Consider the following 27,550-nt stretch of genomic DNA (forward strand, 5'->3'; position numbering starts at 1 on the left):
ACCATGTTATAATGCTATTTTAAATGTTTTCATTTCACTTTGAATAATTTAGCATATTTTAAGTATTATTGCATATAAATGTATTTTATGACGTTTCCGTTTTTAGTTTAGAACAATATTTATTACGCGTGCAAGTACCTATATAATGCACTACCTCAAATATACATTCATATACATAATATATTTGTATATGCAATTTCTGGATAAATATTAAGATAATTTCTTTAATTTAGCGTTATTTTGTTAAAATATATTTCGATTTTAAATTTAAAAAACTTGTTATTTTAATGAGTTAAATAGCTATACTATTTATATGTATGTTTAGGTTTTTTATATTATTTTGAATAATGTTAAATAATTGATTTTATTTCTGGGAATGACAAAAAATAAATTATTATTTTCATTATAAACATGATCAGTTATATATACCCTTAAATATACAATGTTTTCATTATTTTGTTTGCTTGCCTATTCTAATATTATAATTAAGGCATGTAACTGGCAGGTTCATATTAAAGTAATTGAAAGAATTGTAAAATATTGACCAAAAACAATCGCAAATAAGTACATAGAATATATCGAAGCTATATAGTGTACAATTAGGCAAACTACATTTGAGCACGTAGAACGATTTATTAATTATTAATAGAGTATAGCAAAATACCAGGTAAAGATAATATTATGTCAACCATAATTTTTTATCGCTTATTATAAACGTGCCATATTCTGTCTTACTGATATTTTGTATGTATTATTTTTAACAGTCTAGGAATATAAAAATTACCATATTTTCAAAATTATTTTGAATTTATTAGAATATAATTATAAGAAGTGTAATTCATCATACGCGTATGCGTAGGTTATAAGCGTAATGCCTTGATACAAAATTTAAAAAAAAATATTAAAATTGATTAAATATTATAAAAATTATGTACATACGTGAAATAAATATGAAAATCATAAAAATGGGTAATTAAGTGTAATAAGTTTATTGAAATTGAAAATCGATAGAACATCATCTTCACTGTAAATTTCTGATCTACTAAGTAACCTTGAAAATTATAATAGGATAGATCCATAGTATTATTAAAACTTAATCAAAACGTTCACAGATGTATAATGAGATTTTTATACGTTATTAAACATAAAAAATAACACATCCAAATATAATACAAAAAAACTAAACAACGAAAAAGAAAATTGTTTACTATGTCTAAATTTTTAGTTTTATGAAAAATATCACTTAGCAGTTATCAGGTTATTGAAAAATATAATCTACCCATTTCCTCTAAAAAAAAACCCCCGATGTACGATTTACCTATACTTGAGCTTAATTATTTTAGTTTATTTAATGCATCAAATCTACTTAAATATCTATTTAGAAATAAATTAAGAAAAGCCGACTTTTGTATCTTTACAAAAAAAAAATAATATGCTTATATTTTATAATATCGTTTTAATATAGTATACAATTGAAAATGTTTAAATAATCATCATCATAATATATGATTAGTTAAACGTAAATAATTCAAATAATTTTTACCTTTGACCACTCCCCGAAGTTCCAGGCTATTGTAACGTATGATGGTTGACCTTTACACGGATGTTCGTTACACGGAATTGAAGATGACGGTTTAGGATCCACGCACATTTCTTCGTCAAATAGTTCTCTTGTTCCGTCAAACGGTTGACATACCACTTTCCTTTCTTTTATGCCTCCTCCGCACACTTCCGAGCACTGGAATATTAGCATTGTGTAAGTATTAGGCTTGTTCAAACAAACGTTCAGGAAAGAAAATATACAGTAGGTACATATAGAATATATAGTAGGCATAAGTATATTTTGTAGTGTATGATTATTGGACTTAAATGTTTTTATACATTCAGTCGTAGATAATCGACAAGTATGCTTACTTCTCCCCACGGTCCAGTTCTCCACGTTGACATCGGCTTACAGCTTTTATGGCTCTCGCACAACCTTCGGGCTTCCGGTTTTTCTTTATGCACTACGCAGTGGGTTTCGTCCACGAGTTTACCACTGACCGAGGACACACAAGTCACTTCTCGCTCCTCAAAACCCTAAAAATTACGTTTTGAGTTTGAATATAACATGACACGCGGATATCTTATTTATTCACGCTCTTATAGATTATAAAAAAAAAACATTTATTTATTATTATATATACTTTTCCACATTCAGCCGAACATTCTTTCCATTCGTCGGCCCGCCAGGTAACACACATCGGAGCGATGCACAATTCGACGCGTTTCGGCTGGTTCTTTGCTTTACAAAGGTTCCACGAAACTGGCTTGGCGCTGATCGTATTTATGCAGTCAATAGTTCGTCTTCTATAACCGTTGCCACATGAAGCTGAACACTAAGAGTTAAATAAACATATAACGTAATAAAATCCACATATTATTATTCTTATATCGTTGTGTTAATGTCGTCAATGGTAAATAATTATAATTTTATAATGAAAAAAATTGATCAGATCACTGTTAGTTTATGGTAACTTACACTTGACCAGTGGTCTGTTCGCCATGTATAGAACTTGTTGCTCTGTATAAATTTTGTGTCATGTGCACCGCCATTACTCAGAATTTCATTTTCATATATCTCATCGTCTACACTTGCTGGGCATGGGTGTAAAATGCATTTTTCTTCTTCGAGTGGTTTCGCGATCAGTGCACATGCAGATTCATCTGGTACATTACATCGCACCATACGTCTCACTATTCCAATGCCACATGTAACAGAACACTGAAAAAAAAATTACAATATGTCATGATGTTTATTATTTAGTATATATAATTTATTTGATACAAATAATTTATAGAAAAAACCGTATCTGATGACAAGTTTAAAATACATAAATACTCCTCTTTTACCGACATTTATAAAATATTTATTAAACATTAAGATAAATATTAATAATTAATTTTTGTATAAATAAAATATTACTTAAAATTCGGTGTTTGGTTAAACAAATGTAAAACATATGCTGTTTAATTTAAAATATGAATACCAAGTGGCACTTTGTACGTGTTGCGGACTGAAAAGATTTCATATGTGTTTTACTTGTTATAAACTATTTATTTTTCAGCAGTTCGTTTTATTTGGCAGTACATTTTTTAAAAAGATTAATTTTAACGTATACTTAAAAGTAACAAAATTTGTGTTGAAAATTAAAACAGTGTGTAGTTAACATTAAAATGTATTGTAATGTGTAGTAAATTTTACTCATTTTTTCGACCATTTCAAAATTAAAGAAATTAATTTTTATTTTACAATAATTTTAAATAAATATGACTAATATTGATTTTTCAATTATACGTTTTATTTATACAAAAGTAAATTGTTTTATTATTTTATTGTATTATTAGTAGATTAACTTATATATTTAGTAAACTTTCAGCTATTATTGTGAATCTAAAATTAAACACGATGAAATATAGAATTTTAAAAATATTGTTTACCTGTGACCAAAGACCAGTTGTCCAAGCTGGACATGGTTTCATAGAACACGTTTCTTTAGTGGCTGGAATATTTGAACCACAATATTCTGAAGCTAACACTCTACCATTGTCCATACGGCACCATACGGAACGCTCAATTTGTCCTTCACCACAAGTCACCGAGCACTAAAGTGAAAAACATACGTTGAATAAACTAAAAAATATAATTATTTTATATCAACCCTTACCGATGACCATTCTCCGGCGGACCACTGGGGACACTTATCTGTTCCACACACTCTTGTAATTATTTTCTCACTGTCATTACACGACGTTTCGTCTCTCGGTTCACCATTGTCATTCACGCAGTGTGCTTCCCTGTGTTGAACGCCTGACCCGCAGGTCTTTGAACACTAGACATAAAAAATAATAATATGTAGTTATATGAATAATTATTTTAATCTCAAATTATTATGATAATATTATTGTTGAAGTTATTGAGGAAAATAATACAAAACATAAATTAAAATTAACGTTCAAGGAAACAATCATACATTTTAATTGGTAGGTGTATTAATATTATAATAAACCAGTAATAGTCGAAATAAAAACATATGATTGTATTTTACCAGCCTGAGAAATAAATAGGCGTGATTGCATATTTGTAATTATGTAAAATAGAATTAAGGCGTAAAAAAAGTAAAAAGTATCTAAACAGATGATAAAACTAAAATGAAATGCTAATAACGTTTGAGCTTAGACGTGTACTTAATGTATAGAAAAATTATTTAAAAATAATATTATTATTATACTGACATCGCGATTTAAAAAAAAATATTAAGACCACTCAGAGAATACAAGAGAATAGAATATGCATGGACATGTTCAAAATAAAAATATGTAGGTGTTATAGCACTTAAAAGGAATTGAAAGAAATAGCTAAAAATCGTTTAGGACGGAAAATTAACAAAGAGCTATATGTATACCACCTGTAAGTGGTATAAAAAAAATAATCGTGTCTCATGAAACGAGTTCATCTTACGGGAGTCCATTCTGTAAACGACCATCTCGATTCCAAACATTTTCCGTCACAGGGAATAGTATTGGCAGGTTTTGGTAAATGAGAACACATAGTGTCTGATATTTGAGAAGGTGCTCGTTTATCGTACTCCTGAACGCACACAACGCTCTGCGTCCGTGTGCCCGGGCCGCACTGAGCGGAACATTCAGACTGACTTACTGTCTTCCATCTGCACAAAAACAATATTTTAGTATTAAAATCCACAAATCGTACACCGCTGATTCAATTGTACTACAACTGTTTACAAGTTACAACTACACATATTATAATAATTAATAACATAATTAATAACAAAATGCATTGGCATTATTGTGTTGTACATAAATAAATAAATAAATATAGTTAAGTACTTGATGGTACAGTGGAGATTGCACGGTTGCTTTTTCGTGCGGGGTGCATCGTGTTCGCTACAATAACCTCGGGCTTCTTCGCCGGTTTCTTTTCTGACGCACACGTAAATCTTCGTCTGTTCACCTGAATCACGAAAAACCGATTATTGCAAAACACAACATTTGTCGGCAAAGTAAACAATAGGTCATATTATTATTGCACGTGATCGCCATCCATACCGGAACATATCTTATCGCACTGTCCCCATTCATCGGTCAATGCCCACACGTAGACGTCCCGTTCGTCTCGCATCACAGTGTATTGGTATACAATATCCGGAGCGTACGAGTTTCCAATCGACAACAACTGAGGAAACAAAACACACAATCGTTAACGACACGAAATTAACATCGATTTCCTGGTTTTGGTGAAGGAATATAATATGACTATATAGCTACGAGACTTAATTATTTTGCTAGTCCGTTTGTAAAGTATGCTAATAAGATGAAATATCTCCAATTGGGACAAGAATTATACGATTTCGCGGTGATTCATGGATTGACAATATCGTAAAGTCCATAATCACAATTTCGATTTTTTTTTTTTATAATGCATATTATGCATGTTGTAAATACTTATAGTTCTTATAACTTTTTTATAATAGAATTTGTAAATAATTTATAAGAATAATCGAGTTTTTGAACATACTAACACAATATTTATTCTTGGTACGATATAAAAATATTCAACGCTTTGTAATAATATAAAAACTTTTATGGAATAAAAATATATTATTATATCCGATAAATCCTTACATTTCAAAAATGCATATTTTTTTTTACGTTTTATCCACTATTGTCAATTCAAATTGAATTAAATTTAAAATAATATTTAACTGTATTTTTCAAGTAGTATTACTGCATTTTGCATTGCATTTATTACCGGTAGCGCGTATTTGATTGTACTTTTTCACTTTAAAAAGTGTATATTTTAAGGATATTGTTAGGTTGAAATGAATTTAATGATTTTTTCACAGTTATCTCGTGTTATTTTTTGTAGATAAAGAGTTTAAATTGAAATAATTTAAGCCTGCATTGTTTGATTAAAAATATAAGACTCTTATTATCATGTCTCAGATGTAAAACTCGATTTAACCGTCGCAAAAACATATAACAATATTATACATTTTTTTTAAAAACATAATACGGCAACAAGTTTCTAGATAAAACATATTTTTTTTTTATAAAAGAAAGAATAGGCCACTCGTCTAGCCGTAATCGGGCGATCCCCCGTATAAATAAAGGTGATTTCACTCTCCGGCATGATAATAATGATAATATTATTCATAGCACAGTGCTATTATAGAATAATATAGTATTTTATTATTATTATTTGAGTGTATAGAATCGAATCTTACTCAAGGCATATATTATATTAACGTTAAACCAGTTACCGCTTACCATTATTAGAGTCTATCGTAAATAACCAATATAGGTACCTACGTGCTACAGGTCTTCAGAACCGCATTGGATCTCAATTAAAAAAAACTACCAAAAATTTCAATATGACGAAATCACAGAAATCGCGGCCCAAGTGCCAACACCCCCTCCCCCCAAAAAAAAAAAAAAACTGCAGTTTGTAATTTATTTATTTCGTCACAACCCATCGTGTAAAATACGATGCGGAGTGCGAAGCGGATAGGATAATATTATTATTGCGTATATGTCATAATGTAGGTACACGTTTTACCTCGACGGTGACGTCCTTGTTGAGTGGCCTGGACGAGTTGATGCGCTCTACCGGCGCGTCCGACCCGCTGTATTCGATGGCCGTGCCGCCGTACACGATGATCTTGTTGAACGTGCTCAGCACGTAGTTGCCGTTGAGCACGTACTCGCCGGTGGCGCTGTCCACCAGGGCCAGGTAATTGTCGTCCTTGCTGGACCCGTTGTGGCCGTGCTGCCGGATGTCCAGGTTGGACGACCCGGCCGGGATGCGCAACACTTTGGAGTAGCCGTTCGGCGAGCTGCTGTTGTGAGTGCCGACCACCTGCTGACAACTGGAGTTGTTGCCGCCGCACACGCCGCACAGGTCCAGCTGGCTGTCCGAGCCCAGTGCGTGGTCGCAGCCAGCCTTCTCGCACATGCCGTTCACGCATATGTCGTACTTGTCCGGAGCGCACGGCGTACCGTCCACCACTTTCTCCTTTAGCTGATAGTACGCGGTGGACGCGGCCACGCGGCAGAACAGCCTGCACCGTTCTTCGTCGTCTATATAATATTATATGCGCACACCGGCGAAACGACAAATATTAATATAATATCATAAAATAGACGAATAGGTATAATCATTAATAATCGGTGTACACTGCGCGGCGGCAATGCGGTGGGTATACAGGTGGGTGATTACGTTTAATATTATATGGGTATCGAAACGACATTTTGAGAATAACCAAGACGAAATTGACGATATTAAAAAAAAAAAAATAAAAAATCTCGGGGATACCACTCCGCTGTATAGTATAGATGTCGAGTGCACGAGATAAGATGTAAATATGCACTCGGCGACAGTGTTCTGAGTTCATAGCAATGATTTTGAATTATTGAAAACCTCGAGGAAGTCAGTATGCTGTATATAAGGTTTCAACTCATTGAGTATGACGTGTTAGATATGATTTATATTGCGGAGCAATAATTAATTTATGACGACGAATGTCTAAAATTTGTCAATAATTCATCTTGAACTCGTTAAAATGTAGCTTCATGATAAACTTTTTTTTCAATTTTCAGTAAAACAACTGATTGAAGAATTCTCGTTCTACATTTTTAATTATAAAGATAAAAATTTTATATATAAAACAAAAAAAAATCGAAAATATTCTATATCTAATAAATATGACTACAACTAATAAAATATTTTGATATTTGATCTATATCATGTATAGAAAATTCTATTACAAAAAAAAATCGTGAGATATTCATTTTCGAATCATAACAAAATAACAAAATCAATTTGGTCAACAACTATAGGTTTTCCCTAATTTTTTGCTCTTTTTTTCCGATTATTTTTAAAAACACTGGCCAATTTTTACCAATGTTATGACAAAAATAATTAATTAAATCCGAGTAAATGAAAAAAAAAAGCCACACCATTATAAAACGAATGAATCATAGCTCAGCTCAGAATCTAAACTATTGTGTGTTTATAGTTCTCAAGGAAATATTAATAAATTATAAGCCAAAACTGACTTACCAAACACACAATTATAAATAAAATGATTTTCTAATGTTTATAAAATATATTATCATAATATATGTGCAATTTAATTTTTTTACTTATTTGTCGACTATGTCTTGTTTATTGTTCCGTTTCACTATTTTTATTTAGACTTGTTATTTTTAATATAAGTGCATTACACGATAATAAATTAAAATCTACTGAACTTAAACACATTAACTCGTTAGAATACTTTGCAGTAATTCGTATTAAAAACGAAATAAAAATAACAAAAATCTGACGCAATTGGTCAATGTAAATAAATTATGATCAAATTACGTCCTACAATTTCGGACTTAAGTTACCCACTCTTATCGAATTGAAACATGAGTACTGAGCAGTACATTACAGCGATTTTAGAATATTGTGTAAGTACCTATCTATACGACCTTAAATACGTTAAAATATGAGTTTTTCCTTAATTTTTTAATGAAAATTTCATGGTGGCAATGGGTGTTACTTCCTGTGGCTATTATTTTTAAAATAATGTACTCACATCCTCCGTACTTTGGGAGCCATTGAACATTTGGCTCGAGGTCTGCTATGTTGAATGTATGGTTATTAAACATTGCACACTGTTCACCGCTAAAAATTCAAATAGTCCGATTAAGTCGCCGTTGATGTCACATGTATTACATTTCGTTAGGTAGGTATAATATCTACGAAAAAACTCACCGGAAATCCGGAGTGCCCAGCGGACAGTCGTTCGTCGCACAACTCCGCACTCGGACACGTTTTCCGGTACAATATTTTCCGCCATTTGACGGCGGTGGGTCGGTACAGTCTCTGTAACTCTTCTTCACGCCTCCACCGCATGTTCTCGTACATTCACCATAACTATACAGATTTATATAGGGCCTCGGTTATTCAACAATTATTATTATAATTTTATAGGTACATTATTGCATTCGATGACGATTGAAACATCGTAAACTCTTAGATTATGATCACGTTATAAATTATTAGAATTCAAGGAATATTTTTTCATATTATTTCAATTGGCAGTACAGTTTCTCAAGGCAATACCTACTTTTTATTTTTGTTCCTATGCCATGAATAAATAATAAAACAAAAAATTAGAAAAAATCTTCTTAACGTAATTTTATACTTAAAATCGTATTAACTAAATACCATATGTTATTCATATTTTATACGATTAGAAAATAAATATTACAAAAAAAAAAATAATAATAATAAGCCTTATTAAACGATATGACATTCGTGATGTCTCTTAGACGATATTAAAATCATAAAATAAAATGGTAGGTACAGCTATAATCTGCACAACTCATATTATATAGTGCATCGATTAATTTTTATCAAGTTGATATGCACTCACGGTTGCCAAGGCCCCCAACCACCATCGACTGGTTTTAATGCATTTCGATCTTTAGGCACACATTTTCCTTGCTGACACCAGTTTTTACTGCTCCAGCATTGTGTTCCATCGGCCCAAGGCATATGTTGTGTGCGGCAGCCATCTTTCTCACCGGAACTAGTTGTACACCATAATCTCTGACACACCGGCTAGATGCATAATTAAATTAGATTAAGTAAAATGAACTTAAATAAAACAAAAACAATCAATAACTCACCATATAAGAACATAATTTTGATCCAGACCCGTAAATAAACTCGCATTGTTTGTCTCCCGAATAATTTTCACCGGGAAAATGTGTTTCGTGAGTCTGGTTTTCGATTTCAAGATAATCTTTGCTGGGATCGTCTTGAAGGCATTTACCGTTTCCAGCCCTTTAAAAGAGTTATTATTAAATGATACCACACTTCATCGTTCATTACTTTTATCATAAATACTTACTCCAAGTACTCGGTCAAAAAATGTCTACTGCAAGTCGACCAGGTCCACGGATGCGAGTTGTGATCTAACATTCTGGACATGACATTATGCATTCCATCTTGCTGTCCAAAATCTTTACATTTATTATCGTCGTCGTGTGGCATACTCAACCTAAAATACATTTTTATCAATCATAATAAATACGACTAAGATCGTCACCAATAAATCTATAGACGTACACGTGTCCCAATTCGTGGGCAATTGTAAACGCAGCGCTGAGTCCATTGTCCTGTACGATTGCACAACTATTAACATTACACATAGTGCCTAACTGTGCCAATCCCAGGGTGTTATCACATTTTTTCGGATTATGATTTCGACAGACGTGTTCTCTGTAAAACGTAAAATAAAGTTAATAATAGACACGTACTGCAAAATGGACTATTAGATACAGCAATTTCCAGTAAACTATGTCGAATTATTTATATAAAGCGTGACTAGTATGTACAAACACGTATAGTTACGCATAGAATACGGCTAAATACTGTAAGACAGTACCTGTATTGAAACAATTCTGGAATATCAAATTGTCTCAATCATGTCAATTCCGTACGACGCGTATTGTAAACTGATTGATAAATTGCATTTGGTGTTCATTCATGAACTGTTACAGCATAGTACAAGTCAATGAAATGGAAAAAAAACCGCGTGTGAATTACAACCGGTTTCGATACTATCTCCGATATGACGAAGAACAAACGAGTCACCGCCCTATGACCCCGCGACATAGTCTCGCTTTATTATTATTATTACTATTTTAATATGTGCATAGGTGAATGATCGTTTTGAAAATAATACTTTGACAAGAGTAATTTGTTTATATAATACGACAGTAATTCTAGTCGCCGGCTATACGGCAAGCGTCACCGTCTAGACAGCTCGATTATTGTTAATAAATAATAATAATAATAATATTATTATAATAGTATACCTGGTTAATAGTAGTGCGGAATCGTGGTGATTCGCGCTGGCATCACTCTCGTCGTTGTGGTGAATTTGCCATTCACAAAATTTGTGCAACATGTCTGCAGCTGCAATGCCACCCAATCGGTTACGGTTTTCGACGAAATGCACGTCTCTCAAGACGACCAACTTAACCACGGCTATGTGCATCGGATTCCCTATGCTCTTGTCCTTATATATTTTTGAAACCTATGTGGTTTTAAACGTGTTATACGTGGTGTGTTAATCATACGTGTACGCAGCGGTTTCGAAGACTTACGATCGACATGAGGGTAAGTACGTAATTGTGAAGCTCCTTTCCGTGGTAATCAGCCATTTTCTTGTCAGCGACGACCATCAATTCTACGACATATTCTGAAGTCAGCGATCGCTTCTTCCTAAATTTTTGTGTGTTTGGTAGACTAGTAGAACTCAAAAATATATCGTTTTCTGTTAAACTATTCGTACTGCTGTCAACAATAAATGGTTTAACTTCAGCGGTGGCACTATATTCATCAGTTATTGTATCCAAATCACTAGTGCCTTCATTGTCTGAAAAATAAATACAATTATTTACAGTATACAATTATTAACATTTTTTTATTTCTGCACCTTATTACGATAAATATGTGAATATATATATAAGTCTAGATCATAACTTTTTTTGTCATCAATATTTTTACTATATTATATAATATATTAAAATTAACTAAAATCATTTGACAATATTACACCGATACTTAAAACAATTGTTGCTTATAAAATATATCGTGTACCTAATAATTAATGAATGCCAATTAAACAAAAATATTTAAGCGCAAATCATGTAAAAACAAAAAATACCAATAGTCTTTGATTTAATTGAGATTAAAATTCATTACGGTTGAACCATACGAATTGTACAGTTATTTGAATAAATATTATAATCTATCAAACTATACAAATGTGTTCATTATTACGTAGGCTGAGAGAAAATCAATTTTGTTCATAATTCCTAGCAGTGACGGTTTTAAAACGTAGGTACTCCTGTCTCCGCGGGAGGCTATATACCTCTCTCTCCGTTAAGTGTTATATTATGGACCTTGACATTGAATTAATGTTACCTAAGACGCGGAATGAAGCCACTGACGAGTGAGTGGGATTTTATTTATTCCGAGTTCATTATATTATATTAGTATGACGAAATATCAAACATCACCCGATTCTTGGTCACAAATATCCATTTATCATAATTATATAGAAATGGGTAGGTTACCTATTACTACTACTACTATTATTATTATTATTATTATCATTTTTATTACTATTATTGTTTTTCCTTTGTGGAAACAACACGATCGGGACTATCTGGGAATTGCGATTCTACATATATGCACGTACGTATATTGTTTTTAATGTTATCTTGTACCACTAATGGACTTCAAATACAAGACACGCGTTTTAAACCATCCACGCAAGCGTATTATTGTCGTTATCGGACGTTGGACTAACAGCTATCTAACGTCTCTAAACAGCGGGTTCAATTATCATGATTTGTTATTGCTACTTCTTCTCCCATAACGCGTTGGGTTAGGGTACTATTATACACGCGTACGCATACGATACTCCGGGTACATATTACGTCGTGACGGCGACGACGAATATGCATACAATAATGTTGCAGCGTATTATTGTGGGAAGTACCTATACGGTCGAGAAGCTCCGGTGCCGATGGGATTTACGATACTATATAGGCACTTGCACCACTGCGGTCGTGCCCGTTAACTGGATGTTTACAATGGCCTGTTTGTATACTAATGCGCCTGTATAAGTATAATACTTAACTGTGTAGACACAGGTACCTACCTCATAAGCGAGTGTACGATTGTTCGTATTATAACAAACGGGATAATCGAGGCACGAGACCCACCCAGCACCCTATACGCAAAAGCAAAATCACGTGTACTCTATATAATATTATATACGGCCCATTAAAATCGTGTAACGTTTTAAGATATAATAATATTATAATGTTTTCACAGCGGAATCAAACGTTATTATTGCACACGAGTAACTACCTTGTACTCCGCAATTTTTCTCCGGTTGATGCGATTGTTGCGTTTGTCCGGGCGACTTGTCACCCTCGGCCAACTGACCGGATCGGTAAATGCTATGTAATGCCGGAGTTACGTGGTTTTCTGTTGTCTCTGCGGGCTCTATGAAGTAATTACCGCTAGTTGTGCGAATGTATCCTGTCTGTGAAACAGAAAAAAAACATACAAAATAATATCAGTATTTTTGTTCAATATAGATCAAAAATTACAATCAATAAATCGAATAACGATAAACAAAAATTGTTTTTAATTTATATTGAGTAATTATTGTTATTTAAAATAATTCAACAGCATTGATAATTTAATATTGTCTTGTTATCATAATATTATTTATATTTATTATTTATATATTATTTGAATATTATATAATTAGGAAGTAAATTATTTAACAAAATATAGTTACCTATAAATAAGTATGAAAATTTAAATTGATGACCGTTTTAACATTCTTACATTCAATACTTTATTCTTTTCAGCATTAATTACAATAATTTATAAACAATTCAATATCTGATTAAAATCAATTGAACCAAAACGTGTTAAGTCATCATCGCGCACGAGAAACTGAAGTTTTGGAATTATCTGTCATACAACTGTAGTGATGTTATTTAATCTTTTTGCAATGCCCACAATAAATTAAAAGACCATTGATTTTTATGGTATAATTAAAACATTGAATAGGCAGTGTAAAGATAGAATGACACAAAATAATATTGTGCGCACAGTGCGATGGATTGGTCACGAAAACAATAGTGATAAAATGTGAATCATTGAATTAATAAATTCTCTATCCTTGCTGGAAGGCTTTTGAATATGATTTCCTTTGTTCTAAACCCTCAACGGGTGATAAGCCGCGTACACCTATATTTTATTTTATATTGTTTGTTTCCTCACATCGCACACGAAGTTCTTATTAAATTCAAAAAAATAATAACAATAATAAAATGAATCATATTTCCTAGTGAATCATTCACATGCAACGTTTTATTTTTCGCACTGTGAAGTGCGAGTACAAACATACATGAACATTTTATTAATATTATAACTATAATAACATGTTACCATCGCACAACAATAAACAACTTCTTTTTATAGAATACATAATATTTTTTTTTTATTTCTCTGTATTATTGATATTAAAAGCACTTTCCATTTCGAATATTAAATTGTTTAAATTTATGAATACAGCGTTTAGCAAATTTTTGTAGCACACAAAATATAAACTTGGTTAATTATAGAAAAACAGGGACCGCATACAAGGTAAACAGATAATAATTTTACTATTGATCTTTAAATTTATAGCCTATTTGTCCTTACTCTGTGATATATAATATCCATTAACACATAATTGCAGTCTAAAATTATAAAATTTCATCTGCTACTACTCTGTAGTATACCAAACTAATACATCATGGGCTCAGATTTGTGTACGTTGTTTAATTCTAATTTATTTAATCCTTTATTTGTCAGATCGTGACCAAATTTTTATACAAAATCGTATAAAAAATGTAAACAACTTTACAATTATGAACTTAAATAATTAAATAGTATTTCTATCGTTAATTTGTTGATTTTAAAATAATGTGTTTTATATTTACATACAATATTTTAAGTTTGTTTTTATATCCATTTTAATCAATAAAAAACATTAATTATTAACTCTCGCAATTATCAGCACGTGACAAATGATTATTATATCATGATTCATGAGTAGTGAGCACATATACTATTTATTATAATTTCAAAATATATTTAAAAACACGGGAACGTGTACTTCTACCATCTTGATTTGATTAAATTTTGAGTATAAAACCATTTCATCACTTTACTCGCATTTATGTGATCTTTTTGTGTGTACTATTAATTATTATTTTTTTTATAATAAATCAAAACAGTAGTCATAGAATGCACAAATTAATTCTAATGAAAACTTTATTCAAAAGGGAAAAATTTATGTTATACCATTTTGTGCTGAAAATGTTACAGTTTTAAATTATGGGAAAAGTTAAAAATGTATTTTTTTTTAGACTACAATTTTAAGTTTTAATTTTAAACACATATACATAGGGTGAAATTGAATTTTCAAACTCATTTTAACTAGCCAAAAAATATGGGTTCCTATAAAAAAACACGTAATTTATGTACATTATTATTATTATTTTAAAACCAACAACACCAATCTGCAGATACTTAAGACACACAAATAAAATATATAATAACACGGAACTGTATATACTGCATTACAGCTAATAGTTATTGGCAAACAAGAACAGAAGTAATAATAATATAATGTCGTGTCTTATTACATGTCGACGTAATGTAAACACAAGTGGCCGTGATAGTTTTTATGCGAAAAAAACCTAATTTTATCTTAAAGAAATAAAACCAAGTGTACGGCCTACAATTACTTCCCAAGGTTCTCGATATCACAAATATTATATGGACATGGAATACCTACTAACCATCAATAAAACATTCGTACATAGCTGAGATGTGTGATTTATTGCCTTGTATGGTAGCGTCTAAAAATCTAAATTACCAAAATGAAATTTCAAAAACCATTCACGATTAAAACATAATTGTGAGATTAACCATCACGAATATATTATATTGTATAGAGGGTCACACAACCACATTATATTATGAACTTGAAGGTAACCTGTATGGTTATAAAGGGTCAATAGATTCAATATTCAACACGTGTTTGAACTTCAATGGGAGACCTGAGTTATGATTGAATATCGATGGTAATTTATTAACAATATTGAAACAAATATTGAGACCTTAGGTGTTCATTTATAAATCAGCATGGGTATATCGAAAAGTAGTAAATTCGTCTAAATAATATTTTTGCGTGTCTTACTCGTAGAAAATTCATATCGACATGTTCTAAAAATAAATATATACTTTTATACATTTTTAGATATAGTAGATTGTATAATTAATTTAAAGTTCATATTTATTAAATAATTAAAAAATGTCTGTACTCTTAATGATAAGTTGTAACCTTTACAAATAAGTAAAATATTAATTGAGAGTTTAGACCACAAAACTTAACTCAGTTAAGTTCCTTTTATTATGTGGCTAGTGACAGAAAACCGTATTAAGCTTAATCGTACAATAAAATAAATTCGAAATTGAATAACTAATATTTAGGTAAGTATATTCGAATTGTTGCATTCACATCAAAAGTTAACCTATAAGTATTAAGTACATATTTAGTTAAATTATTGTACATTATAATACATCATCACAATCCAATAGTTAGTGAAGATTTTAGCAATAAAACCAAATTTACGTTATAAAATGTACTTTTAGAATACTTAATATAATTAGGTTTAATTATCATCAAACATAATAAAAACTCATAATATTTTTTTATAAAATTAGTTATGCATATATAACTAAAAAGTGGTAAAATACTATTTTTATTATATTAACTGATTGTTGGCTATTATTTGAAAGTTTAAATTATTAAAAAAAAATTACAAATTTAACTAGTTGCCCAATTTTTGTATTTTGCAAGTTTATAACAGCCACAGGTTATATTTTTTAAATATAAAAAAAATATTATAATATTAATATTCGACTGGTTTTTAGGTATTTTTTTTTTTTATTATTGACATTAATTTATGACATTAAGAGTAACAAATCAATTCAACATTTTAACTTGTTTTCTCTTTATTAGTGGTAAAACTAGTTTAGAAATCTTTTACTATTAAAAAAAAAAATTGATAAGTTATTATTTTGTTTTATGTCCTATGATAACAACCATTATATTTATATCATGCTGATAAATCTAATTATTTTCTCGCTGCAAACTAATTGCTGCTACATTTTTTTTGTATTCATAAATCTTATACAATTGAATTATTAAAAATTAAAAATAATCCATAATTCTAGCTAATACATACAATTTATTTTGATATTTAATTAGAATACCAAGTATCCGTATCATGTGTTATTCAAACAATTATTGTCCGAAATAAATTATGAAAATTTATTAAACATTTTATAATTGTAAGTTATAACTCAAATTGAAGCCACCATTATGTGTAATTATAATTGAAGTCAAACAATTAAGCCCACTCAAATTTGTATAAAATTCTGTCTCAACTTCCAATTATAATGCTCGATGCTCGTAACATTTTTAAAGTCAACATTTATAGTTTAAAATAAATGTATTTAACATCTCAAATTTTTAAATTTTGCATTTTTAAACGTTTAAAAAGATAACTTGTTATTATTTATCTGCTTACAGCTTTTACAGAAAAGTAATTTAACCACTTTAGCTATTATTTGATGACGTTTATTCACTAAAAACTAGTACTTATAGCCTCATTCTCATTTCTCGTCTATACGAGAATAAGTTTATTTTTTGTTCTATGTATTTATAAATATTTACATTTGTTAAATAAATACCATGTAAATGGGAACAATTTAAACGTAATTAATTCATGGAAAAAATCCCTTGAGTGTACTCAATAAATATGCAAATTAAGTGTAAAAAATAAAAACTACTTTATTAAAATAATACCGTTAGCACCGATTCAAAAAATAACTTAATAAACATTGCAACAATAATTCATAAACAAGACATATTTAAAAAATATAATAATAATATATAACGTATGTCATAAACTTTATAACAGAAAAAAAACTGTAAAATATTATACAACATTTTATTCTATTGTATTGTCGATGTGATATAACACAATAGACGAATAAAATCCGAAAAAAGCATAAACAATTAATCTATCTTGCAAGAAGCCATAAATTATTTTTAAATTTGAAATAAATAATATATAAGAATGCATTGACTTATCTGACAATATTTAAATGTTAATGTTTTTCTCATTATCACCAATCTATTTACATAAAATAACAATAAAGAGTTTATCAAAAATATACATTTAAAGTCAAATTTGTTTAATATATTCAAAACTATCACTGCAGTTGAGTGACTATTATTTTACACGGCATGTTATATGTGAGTCAATGTAAATGACAAAATTCAAAAATATTCTTATTACCTATAGAGTAAAAAATTAAACAATTTGCTCGAATTTATTTTTATTTTCATTAGCTGTGCATAACGTTAAAAAAAAGTAAAATAATATACTTAAGTGAAATTAATACCATTTAAAAAATAATTATCAACAATTTCGATTGAAAATTTTGGTAAATTTGAAAACATAGCTTTCTCATTAGTTATTATATATCGGATATTAATTGTTATCTACAATCCACATAACGTTTTCCAATCCAACGCAACAATGACAATGATATATTATATTCCGATATAAATTATGGCGAACGTGCGTATGATATACGTATACATATGTATTATAGGTACCTATATACGTAATAATATATTATACAATGTACATTATAATACATATCCATATGCGTAAAATAATGTATACCGATTTGGCTAAGTACCGACGGTCTCAACGCGCTTATTATAATATTATAATGTATAGCATAAGATTATTGCGGTCTCGTTTCATGCGTGTAGTGTGATAAAAGCACGTGAATAATAAGAACATTATATAGATATATACGCGTACGTATACCTCTGGGAGAAATAAACGCATTTGTATATACATATTATACATCGCATAATGCTGTGTACCTTCGACTGGTACACGCGAACACCAGATCGGAGTCGTATTACTCTGTTCGCGCATCGCACGTCCCATTATAATTTACTACAAGAGTTCAATAAAACACATAATATTATAAAGAAAACGCGAGAGGCTTGGGCGTAAATGCGCGGGCGTGTCGATACACATAATACACATTAATATATTATAATAATATTATATTGTTATAATCCGCGTCGTCATCTGCGGTGCACTGCGTGCCTACAATATTGGCTCTCGGAAACCGGTGGTGTCGGCTTTGGGGCGGGGGTGGGTCGTCGACGACCGGGTAGGAGGAACGCGCGGAAACCGACTCGTCGCAGAGCACATATAATATAATATAATATTAAATCGTACCCGCGACGTCTAGTGTTTCACCTCGGCCTATAATCTCACGATAATCGCCGTTTGACAGTGTCGTGGTCCTCATCCGGCGTGGGCAAATCTCTCGTGTAATACTGCACAGTACGACTATATAACTACCTAATAGGTTAGGTACCTATATAGTAATATAATATTGTATTTTATAACATATTCGATACCGCAACTATATAATAATATGATGCTTTAGGGAAATGTTGCAATGTAAATGGCAATAATATTTTATGTGCACGCGGTGGTCAGCTGGCTGCAGAAACTGCGAACGGCCATGTATTATTACTGCAGTGATATTAAATCATACATCGTATTATAATTATTACTATTATATAATGGGTGCGTGCTGTACAAACACTATAATATGCGCCGGTGCAGCAGCAGCAGCAGCTGCCACGGCGGTAAGCGATTTCGTATACGGAGGACGCGTTATGGGACTTTTCGCAGCGCGAGAGGTCAATGGAAGTGTATAATATAATATATTGTTATACATAAATATAGTGTTATAATACTAATGGCATAATTATTGCGGCGGAGAGTCGTCTCGTCATGTGCGTGGTGCACGTCATCGTATATACAGCGCGATTCGCCAACCGGGCTCACCCCCATTCTATGGTTTAAGAATCGCGCATTTATTCAAATTCCTATTTTTAGAATTTATGAGCGCGTCTCTATAGACCGTATTTTAAAATATTTAAATGTTGTATGCACCATTCAAGTAAAGTATTCTGTGCAATAGTCGGATATCCTGACACATATTATAGGGACGGGGAGGAACCTTAAAATTTCGTTATCATATAGAGACTATAATAAATTTACCGAAACAGACATTTTCAACATAAACACTACATAGTTACCTGCAATAGTCATTTATTACAAATATGATAACATATATACTAAACTTCCAAATAATAAATCTCTTTTTTTTTTAGTGAAAATGTCAATTTATTTGTATCATGCATATTATATTAGACCCTCTAATTTTCTTCGAGAGCCTGATATAGTAATTATTTATTGTTTTTTTCAATAATAATTAATTATTTAAACATTTTAAACGATAATATTTTGAGCAAACGATATTAATTTCTATAAAACCGTTTGCTTTTAATATGTAAGTTGCTAAGCTGATATTTTTATTATTTTTTGACGAAATCAAAATTTGAACACCCCATTAGTTTCTGCATAGTTTCAAGGATATAATATGATAACCAACGATAGAAGGTGTAATTGAGACAAAAGGGTGAACATACAAAAAAACTAAAATAGTTTAATATAATTTTAGTTTGGAACGATACGGTTTTTACAAATGACTAAATATATAAAACAGATTAATCTTGATTAGTGATTGGTGATTAATAGATACTTAATACGTATAAGCATGTTGTTAAGCATCCTGTATATGCTGTGAGTTTGCATGCATTAGCACACGTATGTGTGTGTGTGTGTGTATGTGTGTGTGTGTGTGTGTGTGTGTGTGTGTGTGTGTGTGTGTGTGTGTGTGTGTGTATGTATGTGTGTTTGTGCGCAATGTGGAACGTGCGAATAAAACTCGGCCGACCGACATCTCGGCGGGAACAACGGAGGCTGCCACGACGACGGTCTGGCGATATTTATAAATCGAGCGGGCACGCGCGCGTCTGTATCGCGTTCTCGTAAACACCGTAAAACTACTGAAGTCGACGATATAATATATTATATCGATGTATTGAATATTATACGTGTTTACTATACGATAGAACGGCCCTGCAATGGGGTTACATATTCCTTTAGTTTAGGGGATGCTAAATTGAAGGGGGGGTGACCTATGTATGTATCCCCTTTGAGACGGCATTGTCCTATTTTTTAGAACTGGGGCCTGATATGCCGACGAGACAAACTTTGTCCCTCCGTACAAATTATAAAAATATTTTATCGATTTATTACTTCTATTTTTTTTCATTTTTATTGAGAAGGTAAGTGTGTAATAATAATAACATAAAAAAAATGTACAGACTAAAATTCAAGGTTTGTTATTTCAGTAGGCAATAACAGAGACGCGATGATTTAAATTTAAAGGGAATTATTTTTAATTATTTGTATCATCAGTAAGACTTGAGTTTTTCGCGATGTGATATTTGATTCTATTTGATTTTTCGAAACAAATTTAAATTTAAAACACCTGTAAATGAAAACTGTGATATACATAGGTTATACAATAAACAAATCTGTTATATATATAGTTTTAAATTTTAATCACAAATTGAAAAACAAGGTTCCTAAAAAATAACGTTTTTCAAAAATACAAGCCCCGTTTTTTAAATCACTCTAAATATAGCTATGATATTGATATCAAAATCTCAGTATACGATATTTACAAAAATATAACATTGCATATACTTAGTAATAACATTATATATAGTATGCGCAATTTTTACGCGGACGCGCGTTTTTACACGTGTAGCCATAAACAATATAACAATAATAATTATTATTGAATATATATTATGTCATATTATTCATCACAAACTCCGGACCTCGATAATGAAAAGTGATAACGGTGTAACGATCATAATAGTATTGAGCACGTGGCAGCGGCGGTTTCGCGAACGTTATAATATATTATATTATTTTATCTGCCAATGCTCATTCGGCAGCTCGTAAACGGTTTTGGCGATGTTTACGTGCGGTCGTGGCGTGTATACGAGATAAAAAAACCGACTTAATATTAACACACGGTCTGCGGCGGCGATAGGAGGCACGCAGACTCGCCGTCGATGCTTTCCCTTTCGTTTTCATGCTGCTCCTACGTAATAATAATAATAATAATATTATATTTTATAATATTAAACCCGTCTCGACGCCACCGCCGCCGCCCGACATCTCTTCCGCGCTGCCAAAAACCCGCGGAGTCTCCGCCGCGTCTACTATAGCCACAGTTATATAGTTGCCGCGCCCGCCGTTGATAATATTATTAGTTATTGCTATAATAACGTTTCGTTTAAACGCACGCTCAGCTAGACAGTGCTAAATCTCAGAAGAGCGACATTTCATTTTAGATTTTTGAGTACTTCTAATATTGAGCCTAAATTTTCATATTTTAAAATATAAGTATTGTTCTCTAAAAATAATACATTTATCGAGTGGAAATGATAATATATTTTATAAGAGTATATTATATTAGTAATATATTTTAAACTTTTAAGAACTTAAAACTCTTATATATATTACCTAAATTTATAAAATATATATATTTACGATATAGGTAAATCGTTCACACTCAAAAAACGAATTCCCACACAATTAATTTCAAAGGATATTTATACCAATGAAAGTATAAAGTACTCTTTTCCGTATCACTGCAGCGTTACTATTATGACGAAGGATCTTTGCAGACTTGCAACGAGGGGCGTGCGTGCACTATACATAATAATAATAATAATTTAATTATTATAAATTTATAAATAATAATAAAAAAAATTATTATTATTTTTTTTTTTTGTTGAATATGACGTTCGCGGGCGATGCGATAATAACACGCCTCTTGTTTTTTTTTTCGCGGAAAATCTTGCGACTTGGAGCACGTAAAACCGATAACGCTTATTGTATTTGGCACACACAAGCGAGTAAAAACGGTAGTCAATCACGTGCATTTTTACAAAGCTCGTCGTGGCCAATGACCGCGGCATGCTTATTATTATGTTATATTATTCTGTCGCACACCACGATCCGCGCAGACACGTTCCCGTTTAGACATAAATTTTATATCATATACATTATATTATATATATATATATATTTATTTTTTGGCCCCCAATCGTTTCCATCAACAGACATTGACGAGTTAACGAGTTTCACGAAACGTCACTCTTCCCATTATAATAGGTATACATTACTGCAGTGTGCATTATATATATATATATTATATAATATACACATATATACATTGCATATATCGTCCCGGTATACATAGGTATACTATTTTAGGTACATACTCGAGGCATGTACATTTATAATAATATTCGAGTGATGAGGGACACCACGTGGCGAGTGAGCAAGTATAAATTATATTAGGTATGCATACGTATAAAATAATTTTTGTACGCCACACAAATGCGTGTGATATGTTCGCGCCTAGTATTATTCTTATTATATTATATCTGATACAACGATAATAATGTCCAATGTCTTAAAAATATAACGAAACGATAACGTTTGAACCGATTGGCGATAATGGGTTAAGACTTAAAAATGATAATTATCAAAGGTTATATACTTTATAAGTATTGTCGATTCAATAATAAAGTTTCAGATATGCACGATATATATATAATATAGGTAGGTTACCTGTATTAATATTTTAATCAATCAAGCATATAAATCTATACCTATATTATATAGGTACTTTAAATCGAAGTTCTGGTAATTAAAACAATGTTCATAATATCACCCTTATATAGTTATAGATTTAAAACAATTATAAGTGAGTATAATCTGATTTAGCTATAGTGTAGTAATACAGGACCACGCAACATTACAAATAAAAATGTATAATCAATGATGTCGATTTGGTATTATACCCATAGTTACACAGTTAAATATTAAAATATCTAATATAAATAAACCATGTATAATTTCACTTAAAAACACTCGACTTATAGTTAGTCACGGTGTTTATAGCATAAACATAATTTTACCGTTTATATTTTATAAAAATAAAAGGTATTTATTAGTTTTTTTTTTTAACTTAAACACTCGTAAAACAAGGACCATTAATCAGTTACTAAAATAATACAAATCAATGAAATAATTACAAGTATCTAGTACTAAATATAGAAACTATATTAAAGGTGCATTTATAGTAATAAGCAGGTATCTATACAGTATATACTGTTATATTGCTGTAAAATTAATCATGTAATATATACAAAAACATTGAAACATGTGATCTTAAAAATGTTTTATCAGTTCGGTATAGTAAAACTATCAAGAACCTTTATGACCAGTATTATGGGTACCTACTCTCCGAACTGTTGCAGAAAACCAGATATATATATTGAAACATTTAACGGATCTACATAAAATAAGCGAACATAAATAATTTCGATTTCAGACGCGGTTTTATTTGTTTCAACATGATAAAAATCATTTCTCAGACAATATCATAAAGATCCTCTCAGTCGTTATTAAAACGAGTTTGTCGAAATGGTAGGCGAAGCTATAATATGAATTATTACTGTCTACAACGTTAGACATTTTACTCGTGTTAAATAAAAAAAGAGATTAAACCTTATCTAACTTGTGCCTACCACAATAAATATAAGTTGTATAGTGTATACTATAACACTAATTTTTTGAGATAATGTTATTGATGTGCATTATACGTCTGTAATTATATGTAGGTGCTTTGTATTTCAGGATTAAATAACTAAAAAAACAAAAACCACTTAGTTTGAGACAGTAACAAAAGTTGTTTAGATTTTAGATACTGTGCCAAAAAAAAAAATGTGTTAATGGACCAACGGCTCCTTGAAAACGAATGACAGACAGGTGTAAAGTTTCTTCGCACTCCTTAATTTAATAATATTTAATTTAATATTTAAGTTCATCCTAAGAAGCAAGAATGTACCTTCTTCAAAAATATAACTATGAATATTATGAATAATTAATTATATTAAATTTAAATTTAAAATACAATTTAAGAGTTTTTATTGTTTATAAAATATGTTCATTCGCTACGAAATAAATGGGACCAATATTTCATACTGAACCAACAAGTTTAGTATTAGACTATAAAAAAAAAATTAAAATTAAAAAATGATATGTATTTAGAATTGTTTACCAATAGCGTAATGTACATTTTATGATCATAATCAGGTTTTAATGTTTTATCGACAACGGGTTTTTATTTACTGCCAGTATCAACAAGCCGATGTTTTAATAAAGACATGTAATCGACAATAACGTACCTACATATAATACTCGTATATAATTTTGTTTGATTCTATTGACAGAAAGATTATCATCGCTGTCTTTTTTTTTTTAATTTAAAGACGCATCTTAGTGGTTAGTGCACCCGGAGGGCTTATTTCGTAAGAGGGACGATGTTCAATCAACGCGAGTTGGGTTCTAAAAATGGAAGTAAAAAAAAAGTTTCTGTTTTCAGCCCATGTTCGATTTTTTATGTGTTTTCACGAATGTTTTAACATTATATTTTCGACGGGTACACGAGTGAACAGATTTTATTAACACCGATGTCTGAGATTACGGAAAAGAATGTGGGGAATGGATTAATGATGATGCATTTACAATTCAGTACCTAAAATGATTCGTGAAAGATAAATGGTGAACAACTGTAAATATAGATCAAAAAAATAAATCGTGAACAAATTTAATTTTAACTTAGTGGAATATTCATTATGTTTTCATTGATACAATTAATCTTGTTCTGAATAATCTAAAGTATTATTAAAAAATAAAACTACTTATTACTGCAAATTATTAGTAATCAAAAATAATGACTATACTTAGTGCCATCGTATGTCATGATTAAAAACTGCGGAATTTTCACAAAATCATTATTTTATACACTTACACAAACGTATATATTGAAATAATTATATTTTAGATGTTTAGACCGGTATGTCTAAATTACCCCCGCCAAATAAATGGTACCCGAAATGTGTTTGAAGTTATACCTTCTCCGGATATTACAAGAGACCAAATTAATTTTACCAGAAACTAATGTAGGTAAACCTACCAAAAGTTAAATTGCTTGAGAGAGATTTATGATTCTTTAATTTGAACTAATTTTTTTTTATCTTTTTTACTTTGAAGTAATTTAAACTGTGACCTACACTTCATTTTAATTATAATTTATGACAATAATCATACCGTTTAAAACTTATTATGGAGTCAATTTATCAAAATACAACTTATTATTTACAAATATGGTATCGTAGATATCTCACGTATGATAAATAACTATAATAATAAATAACTTGCTTTGATGCCATTAGATACAATTTACGGAGAAATAACGATTGGAATAAGAATGCTGCAAGTTGTAACATTCAACTTCATAATAAGTAATAGCTATAATAAGGTATACAAGGTATACATGATACACCGGAATAGTTTGTGTAGAATAATACACAAATAAAAATGTTAAAACTTCCTTATTATATCTACCTACCTACCACAATATTATTCGGTAGGTATACGTATGCTATCATATTTCTTGAATCATTCGCTTTAACTTTATAATATTAATTTTAGCATGGAAGTAAAACTTCACGAATTTATTGAAATATTTACCAATATAAAAATGTATAAATTCATAATATGTTTATAATAAGTCAATAAAATATAATTTTTTAATGTAATCAAATCATGATATTCATATTTCATAAACCCTAATCAGTACATACATACATTGTACATTAAATTATTTTAATTTATTCGCATAAAATTTATAGTTTATAAATCTAAACGTACCAAGTGTATTAATAAAATATATATCTAATAATATTATTATTTATTAATTAATCATATAAATATATTTCGATTTATTTAAATATATACACCAGTCAACACATTAATTATTATAACAAGTAGTTAGTAGATAGTAGTTAGGTACCATGGACATTGAACACTGATTGATCAGCATGCAATGGTATATTAATAACAAAAATAAAACACGTAAACAAATCCATACACGATTTTACACGTGGGACATGTTGAACCCAAAAACTCACATAAATATTTTAATTACATCTCGCATTGTATAATATCTCGGTGGACGAATTTATTTAGTATTACAACTTTTGAAAAAAAACATAAAATAAATAATATTGTGCTATTGATGGTTAATTTTTTGTAATAATGAAAGCTTTGCAACGCTGCTATTTACATACAAAATTACAACGATTATGAGACGTTTGAAACCAATTGATTGATAATAATTTCTTTTTGGCTAAAATTAATTATTCTAATACAATCGAATAATCTAAGATTTATTATAAATCATAGAACGAAAATAATTGAATATTTTTCTGCCGTATCTATATAATATAATAATATTTTAATTATTTGTATTCGTATAATCCTAATGTAACTTTCAATATATGTAGATATTATACTACACCTATAACTTTTTATTTATAATTATTCGATAAATTTTTATTTTGTTATTCACAAATGAATAATTATGGTATGAACCCAAATATTCTCTATTTTTTTTTTCATTTTATAATAATATAAATCAAAACTAAAATGAGAACTTTCAAAATAATTTAACTTTAAGTACCTACTACGGATAATAGTCATTAATAATAAATTTAGAAGGAAATTGCTAAAACCATATAATTTGTAAATTAAAGTAATAATTGTTAATATTTTTCAAAATGTTAGAATTTGTTAAAGGTTGATATGAAAGGTGATATTATATAAAATAGGTACAATATTACATCGTGTATTTTAAATGGTGTATAAAACCATTCTTAAAAACTATAAT

General features: G+C 30.2%; 1 protein-coding gene across 1 annotated transcript in view; it reads right to left on the reverse strand.

The window, feature by feature from the left end:
- Nucleotides 1–27,550, reverse strand: part of LOC132920562 (A disintegrin and metalloproteinase with thrombospondin motifs 20-like) — an 89,552-nt gene that overhangs the window by 7,526 nt on the left and 54,476 nt on the right. The window contains exons 5-23 of the mRNA XM_060983045.1: nucleotides 13,004–13,181; nucleotides 11,227–11,498; nucleotides 10,936–11,156; nucleotides 10,184–10,336; nucleotides 9,966–10,115; nucleotides 9,742–9,898; nucleotides 9,486–9,673; nucleotides 8,822–8,983; nucleotides 8,643–8,731; nucleotides 6,620–7,140; nucleotides 5,110–5,236; nucleotides 4,891–5,014; nucleotides 4,502–4,709; nucleotides 3,708–3,872; nucleotides 3,481–3,645; nucleotides 2,522–2,764; nucleotides 2,187–2,378; nucleotides 1,915–2,079; nucleotides 1,544–1,738 (exon numbers count right to left, since the gene is read on the reverse strand). Coding sequence (XP_060839028.1) covers nucleotides 1,544–1,738; nucleotides 1,915–2,079; nucleotides 2,187–2,378; nucleotides 2,522–2,764; nucleotides 3,481–3,645; nucleotides 3,708–3,872; nucleotides 4,502–4,709; nucleotides 4,891–5,014; nucleotides 5,110–5,236; nucleotides 6,620–7,140; nucleotides 8,643–8,731; nucleotides 8,822–8,983; nucleotides 9,486–9,673; nucleotides 9,742–9,898; nucleotides 9,966–10,115; nucleotides 10,184–10,336; nucleotides 10,936–11,156; nucleotides 11,227–11,498; nucleotides 13,004–13,181 — 3,675 coding nt within the window. The remainder of the gene's footprint in view (nucleotides 1–1,543; nucleotides 1,739–1,914; nucleotides 2,080–2,186; nucleotides 2,379–2,521; nucleotides 2,765–3,480; nucleotides 3,646–3,707; nucleotides 3,873–4,501; nucleotides 4,710–4,890; nucleotides 5,015–5,109; nucleotides 5,237–6,619; nucleotides 7,141–8,642; nucleotides 8,732–8,821; nucleotides 8,984–9,485; nucleotides 9,674–9,741; nucleotides 9,899–9,965; nucleotides 10,116–10,183; nucleotides 10,337–10,935; nucleotides 11,157–11,226; nucleotides 11,499–13,003; nucleotides 13,182–27,550) is intronic.

This window comes from Rhopalosiphum padi, chromosome 2 (assembly GCF_020882245.1).
Source record: "Rhopalosiphum padi isolate XX-2018 chromosome 2, ASM2088224v1, whole genome shotgun sequence".
NCBI lineage: Eukaryota > Metazoa > Arthropoda > Insecta > Hemiptera > Aphididae > Rhopalosiphum > Rhopalosiphum padi.